Source organism: Oryctolagus cuniculus, chromosome 18 (assembly GCF_051225735.1).
Source record: "Oryctolagus cuniculus isolate XC-2025 breed Fujian yellow rabbit chromosome 18, ASM5122573v1, whole genome shotgun sequence".
NCBI classification, from domain to species: domain Eukaryota; kingdom Metazoa; phylum Chordata; class Mammalia; order Lagomorpha; family Leporidae; genus Oryctolagus; species Oryctolagus cuniculus.
Window position 1 is genome coordinate 26,671,326 of NC_142884.1, and position 20,655 is coordinate 26,691,980.

The 20,655-nt window shown below is 45.9% G+C and overlaps 1 protein-coding gene across 3 annotated transcripts in view; it reads right to left on the reverse strand.

Annotated features, from left to right (window-relative positions):
- Positions 1-20,655, reverse strand: part of LOC127486210 (putative ATP-dependent RNA helicase TDRD12) — a 90,807-nt gene that overhangs the window by 26,437 nt on the left and 43,715 nt on the right. For all 3 annotated transcript variants that reach the window (XM_089319112.1, XM_089319109.1, XM_089319110.1), the window contains 5 exons: positions 12,269-12,329; positions 11,804-11,911; positions 3,455-3,640; positions 1,745-1,901; positions 1,244-1,371 (listed from right to left, as the gene is read on the reverse strand). In XM_089319112.1, coding sequence (XP_089175238.1) covers positions 1,244-1,371; positions 1,745-1,901; positions 3,455-3,640; positions 11,804-11,911; positions 12,269-12,329 — 640 coding nt within the window. The remainder of the gene's footprint in view (positions 1-1,243; positions 1,372-1,744; positions 1,902-3,454; positions 3,641-11,803; positions 11,912-12,268; positions 12,330-20,655) is intronic.

Consider the following 20,655-nt stretch of genomic DNA (forward strand, 5'->3'; position numbering starts at 1 on the left):
CCAACAAAGTCTTGGTACATACGTGTAACAAAGGATTAGATGTTCATACAGAAACCTCCTTTTTTTTTTTTTTTTTTTTTTTTGACAGGCAGAGTGGACAGTGAGAGAGAGAGACAGAGAGAAAGGTCTTCCTTTGCCGTCGGTTCACTCTCCAATGGCCGCCGCGGCCGGCGCGCTGCGGCCGGCGCACCGTGCTGATCCGATGGCAGGAGCCAGGAGCCAGGTGCTTTTCCTGGTCTCCCATGGGGTGCAGGGCCCAAGCACTTGGGCCATCCTCCACTGCACTCCCTGGCCACAGCAGAGAGCTGGCCTGGAAGAGGGGCAACCGGGACAGAATCCAGCGCCCCTACTGGGACTAGAACCCGATGTGCCGGCGCCGCTAGGCGGAGGATTAGCCTAGTGAGCCGCGGCGCCGGCCCATACAGAAACTTCTAAAAATTGGTGACAAAGATCATCCCACCCACAGAAGGTAAAGAAATGAATATGCAATTCATAGAGGGATGGACACAATGTTCAACGCAGGGAAATACAAACCAAGCTAAGGAGATCTCACTATTTACTAATTAGACTGCAAAGCAAGCTGGGCCCAGGAGTGCGGGAGCAGGGTCGGTGACACAGGGGGAGTGTCCCTCGGTCTGTGCTTTCACAGGCAAATGTACAGCAGTAACCCCAGAGGAAAAAAGTAAGATCTTTAGCCAAAGACATATACAAACTAGGTTAAGTGTCCAAAACTAAGACAGTTTTGGAGTAAATTGTGTTACACGCATGTGACTCAGTGCCATACGGCCAATGAAAATCATGCTGCAGAATAGCAACTAACAATACAACAGTGTTAACTGCAAAATGCAAGTTACAAAACTGTACCTAAAATATGTTCTTGATATAAAATATATGCATCAACGAAAACAGGAATTAAGAAACAAAATACTTCAAAACAGTTGAAGCAATTCCTCTGAATGTGAGATTATGAATGTGGGGCTTTTCCCTGGTCTCTGCTCAAATTCTCTAAATTAAGAATTCCTGCTTCCATAATCAGAAAAATACTAAATATTCAGAAAAATCTCCTGGTAAAGAACTGCTTCTCAGTGAGAACTTTAACAGTGGGAAAGAAATTCCAGATACACATTCTCTCCATCACAGAAGTCACAAGGGGAAGGGGGCTTGGATTAGCCGCTTTGCTCCCCACGGGACACCGCCCCGACCCTGCAGAGCGCTCAGGACTGCAACCCTTCGCGTGGCCTACCTGCTCGTTAGCTTCCGAGAACAGCACTTCCACCTCATCCAGGACCAGGTGGCAGAGCCTGAGAAACAGCAAGCTCTGGTCCGTGAGCAGCCGCAGCAGGCTCTGTGGGGTTGTAACAATCACATCACCTGCATTTTCAGAGAAAAAAAAAATCAGATTTTCCACAATTTCTCTAACAGAGGCGGTTTGTCTACTCAGGTGGGTGCGGCCAGCCCCTGCCCACTGAGGCTCGTCCCTGCCAGTATCCAGTCCAGTGCCTGGGCTCCACCAGGCTTCGTGCTCCTGAAAGGCAGGCAAGGCTGGAGTCCACACCACGTATCCAGCACCTAACACACTCCACATGCTCAACAAAGAGCTGCCAAATGAACGAATTCACACCGCTGTCTCAAGGTCACCCACTGGTGACTGATGGGGAGCGAGGGCCCCGTCATCACACGGCCCGCTGGGCAGGGATCCACCATCTTCCACAGGAAAACCCAACAGCCCGGAAAGGACGCTTACACCCCCTGGGCAGCTTCAGATTTTTGGCTTCGTCTTTGTGGAGTCCGATTGTTAACAACATGGGATGAAGAGGCCTCGAGGACTTGCTATAGTCTTCCAATAATTCAAAAGTTAATTGGGCCTTTTTCCACCCAGGGCACACGATGACTGCAAGAGGCTGCAAAGACAAGCAAATTCAAGTAATTGTGGACACTGGTTAGGAATCCAACTTAGTGTATGGAAACATCCAGAACATCTCCCTGCACAGCATAAGCCTCTCACAAGTTTTTACGACCATCGTCATTGAAGAGTTCAGCAAAATTCATTAGACTGAGACACACTGAGTGAGATTTCCCTAGGGCTTAAACCTAGTACTTCACAAGTTCTCACCGAGTCCTCCGGACACTCCTTCACGGGGGGGTCTACTGTTACTCCATCTCACAGATGGCAGGTCTGAGGCACAGAGAGGTAAGCCAGCTGCCCAAAGCTGCACAGCTAGTACACGGTAGTCTGGCCCCAGACCCCGCAGTGCGAGGAGGCACCACTGAGAAGGGCCTTCCCAAAGGCTGACACCTCTTCCTGAGGAGACCCCCTTTCCGACCTCGGCAGTCCACCAGCCCCCAGGCACTTGCTGCCAAACACCCTCCCGGACACATGCTCTCCACTGACGAAGACAGAACCCAGGTGAGTGCAACTTCCAGGCAAAGGGCTGAGAGCGGGGCAGCCACAGAGGTGTGGAGAAAGCAGGGGGGGCACGAGGAGGAAGATCTGGACATCCCTTTCTCTTTAACCTAAGTGGCATCTCACCAGCACGGCTCAGCTGTTCACTAGTTCGGGGATAGACACGCATGCATTCGTGGTGACCGTGGTGACCGCACAGTGCCTAAGATGCCACTTGGGATGCCCACATCCTATTATCAGAGTGCCTGGGTTCAAGTCCCAGTTCTACTTCTGATTCCGGTGCCTGCTAATGCAGACTCTAGCAGGCAGCATGTGATGGCTTCAGGAACTTGGGTTCCTGCCATCCACATGGGACATCTGGATTGAATTTTGGGCCCTTGGCTTTGGCCTGGCTCAGTCCTGGCTATCACAGGCATTTTGGGAATGAACCAGTAGATGGAAGATCTCTGTTTATATCTCTCTCTTCCAAATAAATTAAAAAGTGGTTAATTACTCATTTGATTAAATCAATATATATATAAAATGATGCACATGTCCAAAGGGCAATCATTAAACTGCATAGCATAACAACAAACTACTGCATGTTTCTGCCTACTATTTGTCACCTGACGACGAGTGGCAGAACTACTTGTACTGCACCCTTTGTGCCAGATTTCAGATCCATCAGTTCACCCATAAGACAAAACCCAGTAAGGGTAGCTGTCTCTGCCCACCATCATTCGACTCTAATACTCAATTCCTTTCCATCCCATCATCTTTCTCAGTTATTTTCAGATCCCCTCATGTGGTCCCCTCATGTGGTCACAGCAGGATTATAAAACAATATGGTTGTTATGAAATAATTTAAAGAATGTATAACAGTAGATACTTATATTCTACTTCTACCTCTTGTCAGCTGTAAAGAATTTACCCAAGTAACTTTTCATGAGTTAATGTTCTTATCTATAAAACGGTGAAAACAAATTGAGTAAGTTGTCACTAGACCATCACCAACAGTTAAAAATAAACACTGAATCCGCTTTGTTGGGAAACCAAACCATCTCAACTTACTCCGTTTCTACTTGGCAGCGACTTGTAGCAGCCCCCCGTTTGCAAAATTGTGAGAACTGGTGGGAGGTACAGCAAAGGGTCATTTCCACAGTGAGAAATGACCACCACATCGCAGCCACGCGCTATGGGAGGCCACGAGTAGGATTCCGTGTGGCTGGGTCCAGGGTACTTGTTTCTTTGAAGAGTCTACGAAACACAAAACCCCAAAACCACAATAAAGTACAGGAAACCAACAAAAACTCCATGTCATTGTTCACTTTAGTCCAATAACCACTACAGATTAGCCTCTACTGAATATGGTATTCCCCATAGGTGGCACACTGACCTCTGCTTCAAGCACTCTGGGACATCAGTGTGGCTCTTCCTCCCTATTTGTCTAATAATCAGTCCGTCTATCAGCTTCACTTGGAAGGCTTTTTAAAAACACACTTCTATTTGCTCCTTTTCCTACGTCTCCGACACTAAAATCCAAATGTTCCACCGGCTTTCCAACCATGTCAGGATCTCCCCAAGGCTGGGCTCCTCAGCACCCTTTCTCTGTGACCTCCTCCTCCCCGAAGCCACTGCGATCCAGGCTGTTTCTATGCATTCAGCATTCGACTGCCATCCCGGGAGTTCCCTTCTTGGCTTAAGCCTTCGCTCTGATGGAGAACAGGGGATGTACATTCTGTGGAGCTCTGAACATCTGAAGGCGTTTTCAGTCCACCTCTCCCCTCCCTGACATAATGAGGAAGGGACTCACTTCTCACCAGAGGGCTCAAGGCCACACCCCTTGTTCTTGTGGAGACATCCGAGATCATTCCGACTGCTGGTCCTGGGAGGACCAGGTCCTCTTCTTCTAGAAGCCTCCACGATCTCCAAGACCCCTGGGTGTAGCTGCCTCACAGCCACACATCTGCCATCCTCTGTCCGTGATGGCAGACTAACCGCTAATTTGCAGAGTCATGGCCGCAGGCGGGACAATGGCCACAGCTCACCCTTCAGAGAACCATCTGCCCCCTTCCATCTCTCTCTAGAAATCCCACTTTCAGACCTTGGACTGGTCAAAAATCTTTTTTGTTTTTTAAAATTATTTCCATCTCTTTGCCTTTGTGGTTCTACTTTGATAGTTAGCTTCTCTTTTATATCTCAAACCAACTGCTGATTTTGAAAGTTTCTGTAATTGCTTGGATTTCCATGTTTTTATTTTCTCACTGTTCCTTTTTTTATAGCACCGTGTCATGTTAACTGGATGCAGTTTTCTTCTCTGATTCTGGAGGATCCTTTTACATTCTCACATGTTCTTCTATCTTGGCATTGTCTATTTCCTTCAGAGTTTGGTCTCTCTTGTTTGTGAACTACTGCAGAGGCCAACACTAAAACCTGGCTAGAAGCTTGGTGGGTGGGACAACCTGTCATCATGTGAGTGTCATGTCACTGAGGGAATGCAGGCCAGGAGGTGGGCATCTGCACTGGGAGAATTCCAGACAGAATCATCTAGAGGCTACTTCTCCAGGGCCATGTGGTTTTTCCAGAAAGAGTCTCCAATCTCTCTCTCCTGGAAACAATACAAACTGGCTCTGCATGTTCAGGGAACAGGGCAGGAAAGTTCACAGCCTCACTCTGTCCACTATCATCGGCCACAGTGCACCACTTGTTTTTCCATCTTCGAAAGGCCTGTAGACACTTCTGTCCACTAATACCTGTCTCTCTTTGTATACATTTTTTTCCAGAAACCTTTTATTTAAGGACCATACACTTCATGCAATTCATAACTTTAGAAATATACTGATTCTTTGCACAGTACCCACCCTCCCACCCCTTTTCCTCCTCTTTCTCCTATTCCCATTGTTATTTTTTACTAAGATCTACTTTCAATTAACTATAATCATATGACTAACTCTATACTAAGAGTTCAAGAAATTGCATGAAAAAAAACTGTTCTTCAACAGTTAAGACAAGGGCTATTCAAAGTCACTGTATCTCAGAATGTCAATTTCACTTCTATAGATTACCTTTCAGGTGCTCTATTGGTTATCACAGGTCAGGGAGAAAATATGGTATTTGTCTTTTTGGGACTGGCTTATTTCACTAAGTATGATGTTTTTCAGTTTCACTCATTTTGTTGTAAACAACAGAATTTCATTTTTTTTTAATCGTTGTGTAGTATTCCATGGTGTACATATCCCACAATTTCTTTATCCAGTCATCAGCTGATGGACATTTGGGTTGATTCCATATATTAGCTATTGTGAATTGAGCTGCATGTAGTATGTCTTGAAATCTGGTATTGTGATGCCTCTGGCTTTGTTTCTGTTGTATAAGATTGCTTTAGCTATTCAGGGTCTCTTGTGTTTCCATATGAATTTCAGCATCATTTTTTCTGTATCTAAGGATGTCTTTGGTATTTTGATTGTTATCACAATGAATCTGTAAATTGCTATCAGCAGTATGGACATTTTGACGATATTGATTCTTCCAATACATGAACATGGAAGATTTTTCCATTTTTTTCTTCCTCTCTTTCTTTCTTTAATGTTTTGTAATTCTCATTGTAGAGTTCACTGATATCCTTGGTTAAATTTATTTAGAAGTATTTAATTTTTTTGTGGCTATTGTGAATGGGATTGATCTTAGAATCAAGCCATGGCATTGTCTATGTATACAAAGGCTACTGATTTTTTGTGTTGATTTTTTATCTTGCCACTTCACCAAACTCATTTTTATGAGTTCCAATAGTTTTAATGGAGTCTTTTGGATGCCCTATATATAGAATCATTTCATCTGCAAACATCCTCCTTCCCAATTTATATCCTTCTGATTTATTTTTCTTGTCTAATGGTTCTGGCTAAAACTTCCAGGATTATACGGAATAATGATGGTGATAGTGGGTATCCCTGTCTGGTTCCAGATCTTAGTGGGAATACTTCCAACTTTTCCTCATTCAATAGGATGCTAGCTGTGGGTTTATCATAAATTGCCTTGATTGTATTGAAGAATGTTCATTCTATACCCAATTTGCTCAAAGTTTTTATCATGAAAGGATATTGTATTTTATCAAATGCTTTCTCAGCATCTATTGAGATAATCATATTGTTTTTGTTCTTCAGTTTGTTAATGTGAGGTAGCACATAGATTGATTTGTGAATGTTGAACTATTCCTGCATACCAGGGATAAAACCTACTTGGTCCTGGTGAATAATATTTCTGATGAGTTGCTGCATTCAGTTGGCTAGTATTTCATTGAGGATTTTTACATCTATGTTCATCAAGGAAATTGGTCTATAGTTCTCTTTCGCTGTTGTGCTTTTTTTCAGGTTTAGGAATTGAGGTGACACTGGCTTCATGAAAGGAGATTGGGAGGTTTCCCTTCATTTCAATTGTTTTGAATAGTTTGAAAATAATTGGAGTCAGTTTTTTAAAAGTTTGGTAGAATTCAGCAGTGAAGCCATCTGGTCCTGGGCGTTTCTTGATCAGTTATTACTGATTCAATTTCCATCTTGGTTTTTGGTTTGTTCAGGTTTTCTATGTCTTCATGGCTCAATTTAGGTAGGTTGTATGTATCCAGGAATCTATCCATTGCTTCTAGGTTTCCCAATTTGTTGGCATATAGTTCTTTGTAGTAATTTCTGAGATTCTTTTTATTTCTGTGGTGTCTGCTGTTACATTTCCTTTTTCATCTCTGATTTTATTGTTAGGTCTTCTCCCTCTTTTTTCTCTTTTCCTTTTGGTTAGTTTGGCCAATGGTCTGCCTGTCAATTTTGTTTATTTTTTCAAAAAAACAGCTCTTTGTTTCTCTGGGTTTTTTTGTTTGTTTTTGTTTTGTTTTTTATTTTTTTATAGGTAGAGTTATAGACTGTAAGAGAGACAGAGAGAAAGGTCTTCCTTCCATTGGTTCACCCCCTAAATGGCCACTACGGCCAGCGCTGTGCTGATCTGAAGCCAGGAGCCAGGTGCTTCTTCTCAGTCTCCCATGCGGGTGCAGGGGCCCAAGCACTTGGGCCATCCTTCACTGCCTTCCCGGGCCACAGCAGAGAGCTGGACTGGAAGAGGAGCAACTGGGACTAGAACCCAGTGCCCATATGGGATGCCAGCGCCACAGGCGGAGGATTAACCAAGTGAGCCACGGCACTGGACCCTTCCCTGATGTTTTGTACTGCTTTTTTTGTTTCAATTTTGTTTTTTTTTCTTCTCCATTTTTAATTATTTCTTTTCTTGGGGCCAGCGCCGTGGCACAGTGGGTTAACGCCCGGCCTGAAGCGCTGGCATCCCATATGGGCACCAGTTCGAGAAATGGCTGTTCCACTTTCTGTCCAGCTCTCTGCTATGGCCCAGAAAAGCAGTAGAAGATGGCCCAAGTCCACGGGGTCCACCTGCATGGGAGACCGAGAAGAAGCTCCTGGCACCTGGCTTCAGATCGGCACAGTTCTGGCTGTTGTGGCCGTCTGGAGAGTGAACCATCGGATCAAAGACCTCCCCCTCTCTCTCTCTGCCTCTCCTCTCTCTGTGTAATTCTGACTTTCAAATAAATAATCTTTAAAAAATCATTTCTCTTCTCCTACTAATTTTGGGTTTAGTTTGCTGTGGTTTTTCTAGGTCCTTGAGATGCAATAATAGTTCATTATTTGGTGCCTTTCTAATTTCTTGATGTAGACACCGAGTGCTGTGCTCTTAACACTGTTTTAGCTGTATCCCGTAAGTTTTGATGCATCGTCATTTGCTTCCAGAAATTTTTTGATTTATTCAATGACCCACTGTTCATTCAGGAGCATGTTGTTCAGTCTCCATGTGTTTACCTATGTTCTAGAGATTCTTGAGTTGATTTCCAGCTTCATTCCACTGTGATTCGAGAGGATGTATGGTATGATTTTGATATTTTTGAATTTGCTGAGACCTGCTTTATGGCCTAACTTGTGGTGTATCATAGAGAAAGTTCCATGCATTGGTGAGAAGAACGTGTATTCTGCATCTGTAGGATGAAAAGTTCTGTAGATATCTGTTAGATCCATTTGGTCTGTAGTGTCAATTAACTGTGTTATTTGCTTGTTGATTTTCTGTCTGGTTGATCTGTCCAATGCTTAAAGTGGGATATTGGAGTCCCCCATTACTACTGTATTAGAGTCTATGTCTCCCTTTAGATTCATCAACATTTTTTTAAGCAACCAGGTGACCTGTAATGAGGTGCATATACATTTATAATAGTCACATCTTCCTGTTGAATTGATCCCTTAATCATTACGTAGTGCCCTTCTTTGCATATTTTAACAGTTTTTGTGTTAAAGTCTATTTTGTCTGATATTAGGATGGCAACACCAGCTCTTTTTTGGTTTCTGTTAGCATGGAATATCTTTTTCCATCCTTTCACTTTCAGTCTGCATGCATCTTTCTTGGTGAGATGTGTTTCTTGTAGGCAGCAAATAGATGGGTTTTATTTTTTAATCCAGACAGTCTGTATCTTTTAACTGGAGACCTGAGGTCATTTACATCCAAGGTGACTAATGATAAATAACGACTTGACTTGGCCCTGCCATTTTTCCATAAATATTCCTATTGTTTCCTTTGGATTTCTTTTGTACTTTTACTGGGAGATTTTTTGCCTTCACTTTCTTTCATAGTGATGACCATGTTTTGTGTTTCTTTATGTAGCAACTAGGACTAGCTAGAAATGGTGCCTGCATGGGATGCCAGCACTGCAGGAGGCATTTTTACCCACTACACCACAGCGCTGGCCCCAACATATTCTTTTAATTTCTGTTTGTTATGGAAGGTCTTTATTTTACCTTCATTCATAAATTACAGCTTTGCAGGGTACAGTATTCTGGGTTGACAGTTTTTTCCTCTTATAAATTGGAATATATCTCACCATTCTCTCCTAGCCTGTAAGGTTTCTGATGAGTAGTCAGCTATGAGTCTAACTGGAGATCCTCTGAAAGTAACCTGGCATTTCTCTCCTGCATCTTTTCCACATGTTTTACTGTAGGGAGTTTACAATTTGTCACAGTGAAGATCTTTTCTAGTCATGTCTATTAGGAGTTCTATGTGCTTCCTGTACTTGGACATCCCCTTCTTTGTCCAAATTGGGGAAAGTTTTGTGTAATTATTTCATTAAAAAGGCCTTCTAATCCATTCTCTCTTTCCACAGCTTCAGGAACTTCTAAAACCTATCTATTGGGTCGCTTATGAGTATCCCATAAATCTCCAACAGTGTTTTTCAGTTTTCTAATTTCTTCTTCTTTTTCTTTTGGTCTGAATGTAAAATTTCCAGATACTTCTCTTCATATATTCTTTCTTCTGTTTCACCAAGTCTGTTGTTAAGGCTTTCCAGTACATTTTTTATTTGACCTCCTGAATTTTTCATTTCTAATATTTTGATTTCTCTTTGAATAGTCCATTTCATGGGAAAATTTTTCATTCATGTCATGTACATATTTCTTTACCTCTTGAATTTGCTTTTGATCACTTTTAAGTAATTCTACAATCAATTTTTTGAAATCCATTTGGCATTTCATCAATCTCTTCATCTTTACATTTTAGTACTGAAGTGCTATGTTCTTTGGAGGATGTCATGTTATCTTCCTTATTCTTGTTTCTTGAATTGCTGTTTATTATTAGGCATCTGTGGTGATACTTTTTGTTCTTATTTTTTCTCTGTGATAGCTTTTATTTTTGGACTAAGCCTTTGTGGAGTGTCTGCTCTTTCAGTGAATATATTCAGGCATGAGTTGGGTGTAGTCAAGAAGTTCTGTTCAGTGCTCCAAGGTGAGGGGAGTCCCCAAGGTTACACTTATGTTGGGCATGGTAAATCTTTTATCATTATTATTATTATTATTATCAGAGGGGAGGTTTATTCTGCTGTTGGTCTAGACTCAGCTCATCACCTCCTCTCCTCAAAGTAGACCAAGGCCTGGGTGCTAGCCCTAGTAGATACAATTTTCATCCATGCTGCCACAAGAACACCCAAAGGATCTGTGCAGTTCTCAGTGTAAACCCGGATCCTGAAGCAGTGACCCTCACTAGGCAATCTGGGAGCCCTGAACATGTGCAACCGCCCACAGTGACTGCCCCAAGTCCCAGCCACACCCTGCGCCCTCCCATGCAGTCCCATCCTGGCACACAAGGCTCCCACAGTTACAAGTCCCCAGTACCCTGTCAGTTCTCCCAGCCAGACTCAGGCATCTCCTCTCAGCTGGTTGCTGGGCATGCAGACATGAGCTGGAGCAGCTGTTACGTATGTTCACTGGCTAGTTACAGGGCACTGGTGCCAGGTGGTTGTGCACAGAGAAACGCGCCCCATTTTTTTCCCTCTAGGTTGGCAGGTATACTGTCCTCCACAGGGCTCCAAGTTGGATTCACACCAGGCTCTTCCCACAGCTTTATCACCATTGGCTTGGGCTGCTGCAGTCTGGTCTCACCTCACTCTCCAAAGCTGGTGCTGAGGCTCTCGGCTGCTGGGGTCCTGAGTTGTGCACATCTACACCCTCCACCTAGGTCCGTGGTGTCCCTCTTAATTTGTATGGAGTTTCCTCTGCCATTTTCTCTTCCCTGAGATTGCACTCTCTCCACTTCTTTAACTATCTTCCCCTAGTCTAGAGCAGTAAGCTCCTTCCATAATACACCATCTTGAAAACTCCTGTATCCATTTTTTAAAAAAATATTTTGAACCTTTCTTTTCTACCAGGAAGTAATCATACATGATGAATTTGCCAAGTGAAAGCATCGTCTGTGAGGCAGTTTGGAGAAGACCAATTCAGAAGTACGTGTGTTACATCTGCCCTGGCCACTGGCTGTTCCTTGGAGCCCCTTTTCAGAGGCACATTTGAACATGGGCTTCGCAAGGCTTGCAGTCACAAAACGGCTTCTCCCAAAAGTACTGTTCACTTAGACTCAGCCTGGGCTGAAGAGTCAGTGAGAAGTTAGCAGCAAAAGCTTAGGGGAGGGGGCCAGCGCTGTGGCGCAGCAGGTTAAAGCCAGCGTCCCATATGGGTGCCGGTTCTAGTCCCAGCTGTTCCTCTTCCTATCCAGCTCTCTCCTATTACCTTGGATAGTAGTGAAAGATGGCCCAAGTCTTTGGGTCCCTGTACCCATGTGAGAGACCCAGAAGAAGCTCCTGGCTCCTGGCTTTGGATAGGCACAGCTCCGGCCATTGCAGCCATCTGGGGAGTGAACCAGTGGATGGAAGACCTCTCTCTCTTCTCTACCTCTCTCTGTAACTCTTTCAAATAAATAAAATAAATCTCTAAAAAAATTATTTAAAAAAAAAGCTTAGGGGAGGACTTCAAAGCAAAGTAGAACCATAGATGTGTTTATGAAGAACTCCATGCTGGAGGAGGACGGTGCCTCTTCAGGAGTTGGGTTCACAAGCGCACTTACCTTTTTCAGGTCTGCTGAAAGAGGGGACGTGTCAATGGTCAAGCAGGGCTCGATCCTGTTCCAGAGCACTGCAACAGGCGGTTGCACAGCCGACTTCAACTTCTGCAACTAAGCAGATACAGGTATCACACAACCATGTCTGCCCTGAAGTACAGGGTAGCAACAACTTTACAAAACTGGAAAAAAAAAAAAGTTCACAGTGTGAAAACCCAAGTCCATTAACTTAAAAAATGCACCCACACTGCCAAGTTGAAAACACAATAACCAAATACCTAAAGAAGTTAAAAAAAAATAACCATTTCTTTAAAGCAGTGATTCACTGGGTAATTTCTGAAAAGGTATCTCCAGGTAAAGTCCTTCATCTATGAGTTTCTCTCCTCATACCAAGTCTGGAGGGAGAAAAGTGAGGGACTGACAGAGAAAACTGTTCCCTCTCTCTTCTAACATTTTTAGGGCCTGAAATACCTGCTGTAGATCAGAGATTCCATCAGCTCTCAAAGGGTCCGGATTTAAGAACTGCAGTAGTCTGCAAAACAGTTGAGAAGGAACGACCTGAAGGAAAAAGTGTTTGTTTCCTCCCTTGCATTGTTATTTTAATTCTTCCTAAGTAGAGGTAAAATGGACTACACATCCCAAGGCAAAGCTATAAAATCATGGCTTGCCCTGTTGTGTCTGGTTTATGAAGACGCCAGCCCATGGGAGCCATGCCAGCTGCATGCTTCCCACTTCCCACCCCGAGCCTGCATCTGTGCTGCAGCAACCCTGGGCCTAGGCCCTTGTGCAGAAAGGGGGCCAGACCATGCTCGGGAATGACTGGTCTACTTCAGTATCTTTATTCTATGGCTGAGAAGACAGGATCAGGGAGGACTTGCCCACTACAGCTTCTGCTAACTCAGAGAAGAAAATCAACACTGCTTTCCTTCAGCCTAGGCCCCAGCCCCAAGTGGGTAAGGACTAGTGACAGCCACAGAGAACTCACAAGCCAGAGGAGATCACAGATGGTGGATCTCTCTCTCTCTCTCTCTCTCTCTCTCTCTCTCTCTCACACACACACACACACACACACACACACACCCCCAGGGGTCCTCTTTCCTGAAACTTCATTCCTGGAAATGGAGTTGCTTAATGCACAAGCTACAAGACCCAGATGTCCACTCACTGATGAAAAGACAGAGAAAATGTGCTGTATCCATGCAATAGAATATTACTCAGTCATAAAGAAGAACAAAGTACTCATCTATACTATGACAGAGATGAATTTTGAAAGCACTGTACTGAATGGAAGAAGTCAGTTACATATATTACATGTTTCCTTTTATATACAATGGTCAGAATAGGAAAACCCACAGAAAGTAGATCAGTGGTTGCCAGGGGCTACTGCAAATGGATCCGAGTTTCTTTTTGTGCTGCTGAAAACATTCTGGAATTAGACCATGCTCATGGTTGTACAAGTCTCTGAATATACTAAAGCCACTGAACTATGTACGTTTTAAAGTACATGAGGGTGGGGCCGGCACTGTGGCTCAGTGGGTTAACACCCTGGCCTGAAGCGCCGGCACCCCATATGGGCACCAGTTCAAGACCTGGCTGCTCCATTTCCCATCCAGCTCTCTGCTATGGCCTGGGAAAACAGTAGAAGACGGCCCAAGTCCTTGGGCCCCTACACCCGTGTGGGAGACCCGGAAGAAGCTCCTGGCTTTGGATTGGCGCAGTTCTGGCCGTTGCAGCCAATTGGGGAGTGAACCATCTGATGGAAGATCTCTCTCTCTCTCTGCCTCTCTTCTCTCTGTGTAACTCTGACTTTTGAATAAACAAATCTTTAAAAAAATAAAGTATATGAGGGTACATCAAGAAGTTCATGGAAAATGGAATTAAGAGATAGAGTCTTGATACAAAACATTTTTGAATTCCATGTATAGCTTTTTGCAAAATATGCATTCCTGTGAACATTTTGAAGACCCTTATTAATACTTTACAGGGTAAACTCTTGTTATATACTATCTCAGTAAAGTTATTTTTAAAGACAAAGAGAGAATCATAGAAGAGACAACATTCCAAAACAAAACCTTACAAGACAGAAAACAGATGGGCAGGTGGTTAACTGCCATGGCCAACCCAAGACAAATGATGCTGAGCTAGCCATGGGAGGCTCAACTCTATCTACACAGAGAAATCTCCAGAAAGTCCAGGGTTGAGGACCAGGCTCCTTTGGTTATGGCAACATCACAGGGAACTAAACAAAGAGGGCAATCTCTGGATCCCCTGGTTCTTCTCAGTGCTCCCACCCTAGGGTACTATCAGGGGCTGGTTCTTGGGAGACAATGAAAGCAGTCTTCACACTGGGGCACCAGAGGCACAGCCGAGGAGGAAGTGTTACCAACTCCAGGTTCTCTGACTCACTTGCAAGCAGCATTTGGCAAGAGGCCACCGTGCAACCCAGACAAGGCTTACTGGGGGCTTATCCTCAAACACTAGAGACAGCACAGCAAGAAGAGGTTTCGCCACCTGACTCCCTCACGGGAGCTGAACAGGTACTTTTACAGGGTTGAGGAGGTGTGAACTCCCCACACACAGCGTGTGGATCAGCACCCAGACTGCACTTCTCCTTGGCTCATTCTCCTTGGCTCATTCTCCTTGGCACATGCCATTTTCGTTTGGTTTGCACTTAGCTCAGTGCTCTGTGTAGGTGACTATGGGTTTCTGTACACATGACACACTCAAAAAACAGTGTGCTACTCACTACCATCACCCCAGGAAGGCCACATACGGGTCACCCAGGGGTGTTCTGGGCAGGCATGCAGACTGGGGAAGTTCCTATCATGGCAGTAGGGGATCTTCTGCAGTCAGGGTTTAGATAGTCCTTGTTCCTGACTGGTTTGGAGCTGGGGATGGACACACAGTAAGTCAGGAAGAGCTTGAGTGAGTGACCCTTGCTTCTCTCCTGGAGAGGGGGACAAAGGTCTCATCGTGTGTAGTGCTGTCTGCTGAGGAAGGACAGCTGAACTCTAAACCTTGGAGGTGTAAAATCCCTTGCCCTCGATTAGACCTTGGCTCTTCTGATGGAGGGGTGGGTGACAGCCCCAGCCAGTGTCAGCCTGACACAGAGCTGCTGGAGCTCATCTGTTCTTCCCTTGAGGAGATGTCTCAGCTCCATCACTGGCTCGCAGTAGTAGGTGGGCTCCTTGGGAGCGGCCTATGGGGCTTAGAAGAGACCTGCTTTACTGGGAGAGGTAGGCCCAGCTGGGGACTCCTTTGCATTTTACTGCAGTAAGGGTGGCCAAGATCCCTCAATAATGGTCCTTTCCACTCTAAGTTGTAAGCAAAACCTGGTCCCCTGGTTGAAACTGGGCATGGGATGATGTCTCCTGAGGAGCTGGCAAACCTGCGCTCCATGTTCCAGGATGACTCTCGACCTGTCCCGGGTTGATCAGGCCCCTGTCAGTGAGGTCAGTGGTAAGGAAAGGTCTTCCACACATCACACCCCTGGGGGCAGTGTGGACCCTGAGGATTGCTTTGGGAAGCTTTTGGTCCATGGTTTGTGTGTTTCTTGGCAGAGCGTGGCTATGGTTTTCTCAAGGATGTGATTCATTTGCTCAACCTTTCCAGTACACTCGGGGAGCCAGGAGGCATGTAACTTATGGCACATTCCTGGGGGCCTGAGAGGGTCTGGGCAACACTTGCTAAGAAGGACGGCCCATTATTACTCTGGAGGGATTGAGTCTAAAATGAGGGATTATCTCCCAAAAGAGGAGTCTACAAAGTTCTACGGCCTTTTCAGTGCAGTGGGAAGGCACCCTCCACTCTGTAAAGGTACAGGTGAACACCAAAAAGTACTGGAGTCCAGATCTAGGGAGCATCTTGTAAAACCCATCTGTCAGTCTTCTGGGTGTGTCCCTCCATGGTGCAGTGGTTTTATCAATGAAGGTAAGACAGGATGGTCTGGGGGATTATTGTGGACACATGACTTCACAGGGCAGGGTCACCTACTTTATGGTTTTTCCCTGTAAAGACCCCATAGATCAGTTTCCACCAGTTCTCTCTCCCACAGCGGGCAGCATCATGGAAGAGTTTAATGAGCTTCTGTTGGTCTGATCCTGGGAGAACTCCACTATTTTTGAGGAACCACTGATATCCTCATCTTGTATCCCAACCTCAGCCTCCTCATATTCTTGCTGGGGCTACTGGGGACGGCTGGGGAACGTGGAAGGATCTATTATTGGGGTCAGCACCTTGTCAGGCTCCGCAGGCTGATCCCCCTCCCCCGTTTGGTGGCCTTCTCTTCCTACTGTTTCCCTGGTCCACGCTGGATGCATCCTCTCAGTAAACAACTGCCACCTGCTGAGGAAGCTGAGCTGCCTCTCAAAGAAGCATGATTAGGTCTTCATGTTTAATACCAGAGTTTTCAGCTCATGACATTCCCCTTTCCTACCATATGGGTGGTGTGGGCATGCAGTTACCAGAAACCTGTACTTTGAATAGGTATAAATATTGAATGTTTTACTTTTTCCCAATTATAAGGCCTGAATCTGAGCAATCAGTTTGTCCTCTTGGTCTGAGGTTTGGGGTGATAGTGCTCCTGCTCTATGGCATCAGTTAAACTCTCCACAGCATAGCCTGCCACCCACACTGCTCCCTCTGTAACAGCCCTTCCATCCGTGTGCCATTCAGCACGCAGGTTCTCGAGGGGCTCGTCCCAGAGGTCAGGCCTGCTGGAGGAGGTCTGTCTTACAGTGACGCTGCAGGCCCCTCACCTGGGCTGCAAGGTGGACGTATGTTCAGGTTTAAGAGTCTGACAGACCTGTCAGGGCAATCTGGTAGAAGTCTTCTTCCTGTCAGCCAATGGTGCCCTTTGACTTCTAACACTGTCTGCACCTGTTGAAGGGTTTGTGCCTCTATGGGTTGTCCCAGCATCAATTTAGAGGCCTTGTTGACCAACAAGGGAATGGCAGCTCTGTTCTTAGGCAACTGGGCTATCCCTGAACCAGAGAGCTCAGTGGTTCTGAAAAGAATGCACCAGTCTCTGGATAGGTCTCAGCCTTTGAATCAGAACTCCTAAGGCAGCTCCTAACCTACCAGACATAAAAATGAATGGCTTTTCTAGGTTTGGAAGTCCTAGAGCCATGGTGTAGCCCAGCTCTGGCTGTAGGGCCTCCAAGGCCTGCTAGCATTCCGGGTTCCAGAGGTACTTGCTCATCATGCTTTCATGCTTCACATAGGGGTTTTGCCAATAATCCATAACTTAGGATCCAGATGCAGCAGAAACCTGACATTCCCAGGAATCCTTGAAGCTGTCTAGTTTTGGGCACCAACAGGAAATAACTGCTTTTTTCTATTCCACAGTTAGGACAAAAGACCCTGGGTCTACATGTAGACAAACTTGGGCTTTTGAGGGGGAGACTTTGTACCTTATTTATTTTTTATAGTATTATAATCAGAATCTCACTGAGAGGGGCTGGTGATCACAAACCATCTACCTATGATACTAAGGACCATTTTTAGGGTGAGTTCTCTCAGTTCTGTAAGATGGTCCCAAATGGTGGGTCTATCTCTGAAACTCTGAGGAGGCATGGTATAAGTGGACTGTATAGTTTCCCGAGTGTCCAGGTTTCTATACACAAAGGCAAAAAGGTATTAGGACTCTGAGTTAAGAGGAATTAATTTAAAAAGGCATCTTTTTGGTTCAGGACAGTATATAAATGAACCTTTCCTCTCCAGGTATCTGAGTAAGTAGAGTGTATGTGTTTGGGATAACATAGTGACAGGAAAAACCGCCTCACTCACTACCCACAGGTCCTATACTAAGCAGTACTCCCCGTTTGGCTTCCTGACTGGGAGAACCAGGGTGCTGCAGGGTAAACTGACAGGCTTAATCAATCCAAGCTCCAGGGACTTCCAGAGCAGGGGCAGATTCCTTTCGTGGCCACTGTCTGATGGGTACTGTCTCTTTCACGGATATTCTACTGGGGAAATGTTATGGGCTAGCCCTGGGGTGGAAGTGTCCCATACAGATGGGTCTACTTGATTTTTAACACTCTCAGGAACACTGGCATGTTCTGGGTTCTTGGGGTTGAGAAGTACTGACAGGCAGCTGCCTGTGATGGCTCACCATCATTTGTACCTGGTCCTTTCTAGGGAGACAGCAACCCCAAGTTTAGCTCAGGAACATATAAAAGGGAGTGGGTTAGACTGGTCTCATAGGCAAGGGGGGAAGTAAACTCTTACCTTAGGTTGACTGTCTGTACCTGTTACCATGCAGTTGCAGTTGGAGAGGGGGCCGACAGGATGAGTCAGGACAGAGTAGGCGGCTCCGGTGAACACAAGGAACTCAGTTCCCCTACCTGCCACTTCTAGAGTGCCTGGGGTTCTGCTAGAGTGATGGTGAAGGATCGTGCTGAAGTCGGAACCGAGCAGGTGCCTGGGTCTCATCAGGAGGTGACCGCCTGCCTCCCATCCAAGAGGCTGGCCAGGAGGGGTCTCTTGCCAGGGTCCCCCAGTGGCCCTCTAGCCTGCAATAGGCACTCTGGCTGCATCTGTGGCTGGTGTACCCTCTCTGGTTGTCTGGTCTTCTGGGCTTTTGGGGGTTCCTCCTGGAGTGGCTAATTATTTAGGGCAGCAGAAAGCTGCACCACTTTAGCCAATCTATTACCTCTGCTCATCTCCTCTGTCCTGTCTCAACTGCTGGAAGACCCTGAAGTCCTCCTCCGTCATGATCAACAATCGGGTCTGAGGTCCTGCCTCAGTGTTTGTTTCTTCTAATGTCGGGGCTGCCTGAATGATAAAACACCCAGCAAGTAAGGCTCACACTCAGCAGAGTCGGGATCTGTGCTCATGTATTTCCTAAAGGCCTCGGTGAGCCAGCCCAAAAAGCTGGCTGGTTCTCTTCCTTTTCCTGAATGGTCCCTGTTAACTGTGTCATAATTAACAGGCTGCATCACACACCTTTTCATCCCCTCTGTTATAAGGCAATAAGCTGTGCCATCCTGTCTCAGTCTGATCTACAATCCCACTGTGTTCCTGATCTGGAACCACTCTGTCCCTACCTGGGATACTGAGTGGTGACAAAACTGGTTGCTTGTTCTCTGGCCTTCTTGAGGAAATGCACTGGGGGCACAACAAACAACAACATCTTGCCTAGTAAGAGGGTCAAGCTTAGCTTTGTAAATTCACCTCTAAACCTCCACTATCTCAGAAAGCCAGCTAAACTGTTCTTGAGGTAGTCCCAGCTCAGTTACTGAGAAAGAAGCATGGACTTTGGGACTCCACCTTCCCCACCTGCTACTCCTCTTAAAGGAAAGCAGTCTGGGTCATAGAAGGTGGGGTGGGAGAGAAGACAGCTGTTTCTGCAGCCCAGTGGAGGCCCATCAGGAAGGGGACACAGGTGGGTTGTTCCTGATGGTGGTTGTGAAGGGGTGGAAGGCATGGAGGAGGTGACACCAGGGTTAGCGTCTGGGATGCCAACAGGATGAGGACAAAGTGGTAGAAGCCAATGGGGGTCAAGGAGCTGGGGTTCTAAAGATGAGGTCAGTAACTAACGGTCAGGGACTGCAGGACAGGGTGCCTAGGAACAGCAGCCATGCAGCCTCAACAGGAATCATGAAGCTTGGGGTCCCGACAGAGCTTCAAAAAAATCTTGACCACAAGGAATTTCTCCACATTTTCCCTCAAAACACAAAAACCCAGTTAAAGAATGGTGTTATAAATTAGTGACCTGTTCATGGGCCATGTCTCTTGATCCTCTCCTTGTACTGAGGTCATACCATGTTGAATAAAAAGTAACTTTTTCCTTTTTAGCCATCCAACCTAAACTGTTCCCAATTGTTTAAGACGCAATCCAGGGGACAGTGTCTGGGATACTTGAAGTGTTTCCCATATGGGCCCTTCAATGGAGTCTGTGGCCTATTATTAAAGGTCCTGGGACTGGGTATTGTCTCCACCAGTGGGCAGCTATCCGTGAATACAAGCACCCTGGTCCTGACCCACCTGCAGATATAAGCAGCAAGAAACAAAGTAACAGTCAAGATCAGAGAGGCAGAAGGATCAGGAGGAAAAATCTCAAATCTGCCTCTATGGACTCTGTGTGGTAGGGGATGATCCCCACCAGTTCTCCATGATCCCTGCTGGGTGATATCCATGGGGCACCTGAATCTGAATGGCTTAGAAGCTCCAGCCACCCTGCAGGTAGTGGGAGCCGTGGCTGGAGGGCAGGAGCAAGATGATGTCCTGGGAGGCAAGATCAGAGTAAAAGGACATCGACTGGGAGTTTTCAGACAGGACTAAACCAAAACCAAAGCTGCAGCTCCAGCAGTCAGCTGTGTTGATTCTACCCAGTAACCAGAGTGCACAGGGGCAACCCACCTGTCCCCTGCTGCGTGATCAGTGCCAGGAGCCAACAGTTTCAACCCACCCCATGTGATGTCTGCCAAGGTGCCTTAAATCAAAATCCAAAACTAAAACCAAAAACCAAGCCCGAGGACTTAAAGAGGAAAAAGAGAGGAAAGAAAAACAGGTGAGAGGAAAGAAAAACAGTGGGTGGGGTAAGCTGGGATTCTGGGAGGTCAGAGAACTCTCCAACAGCAGAGACCCTGAAGCAAAGGCACAGGCAGCCACTGCCCCACTGAGAGAGGGTTCCATCTGTCTGTACACCCACCAACCCTCACCTTCCCCAAGGGGAAATACTCCCTTTGCCAGGTTCCAACCAGAAACATGTTACTGACCCCAGGTTCTTTGGCTCACCTGCAAGTATCAACGCACAAGAGGCCAATGTGCAACCCACACAAGATTCGTTGGGGGTCTTGTGTTGGAGCACAAGGTGGAAAGCATGGCATGAAGAGGTTCTGCCAACTGGTTCTCCA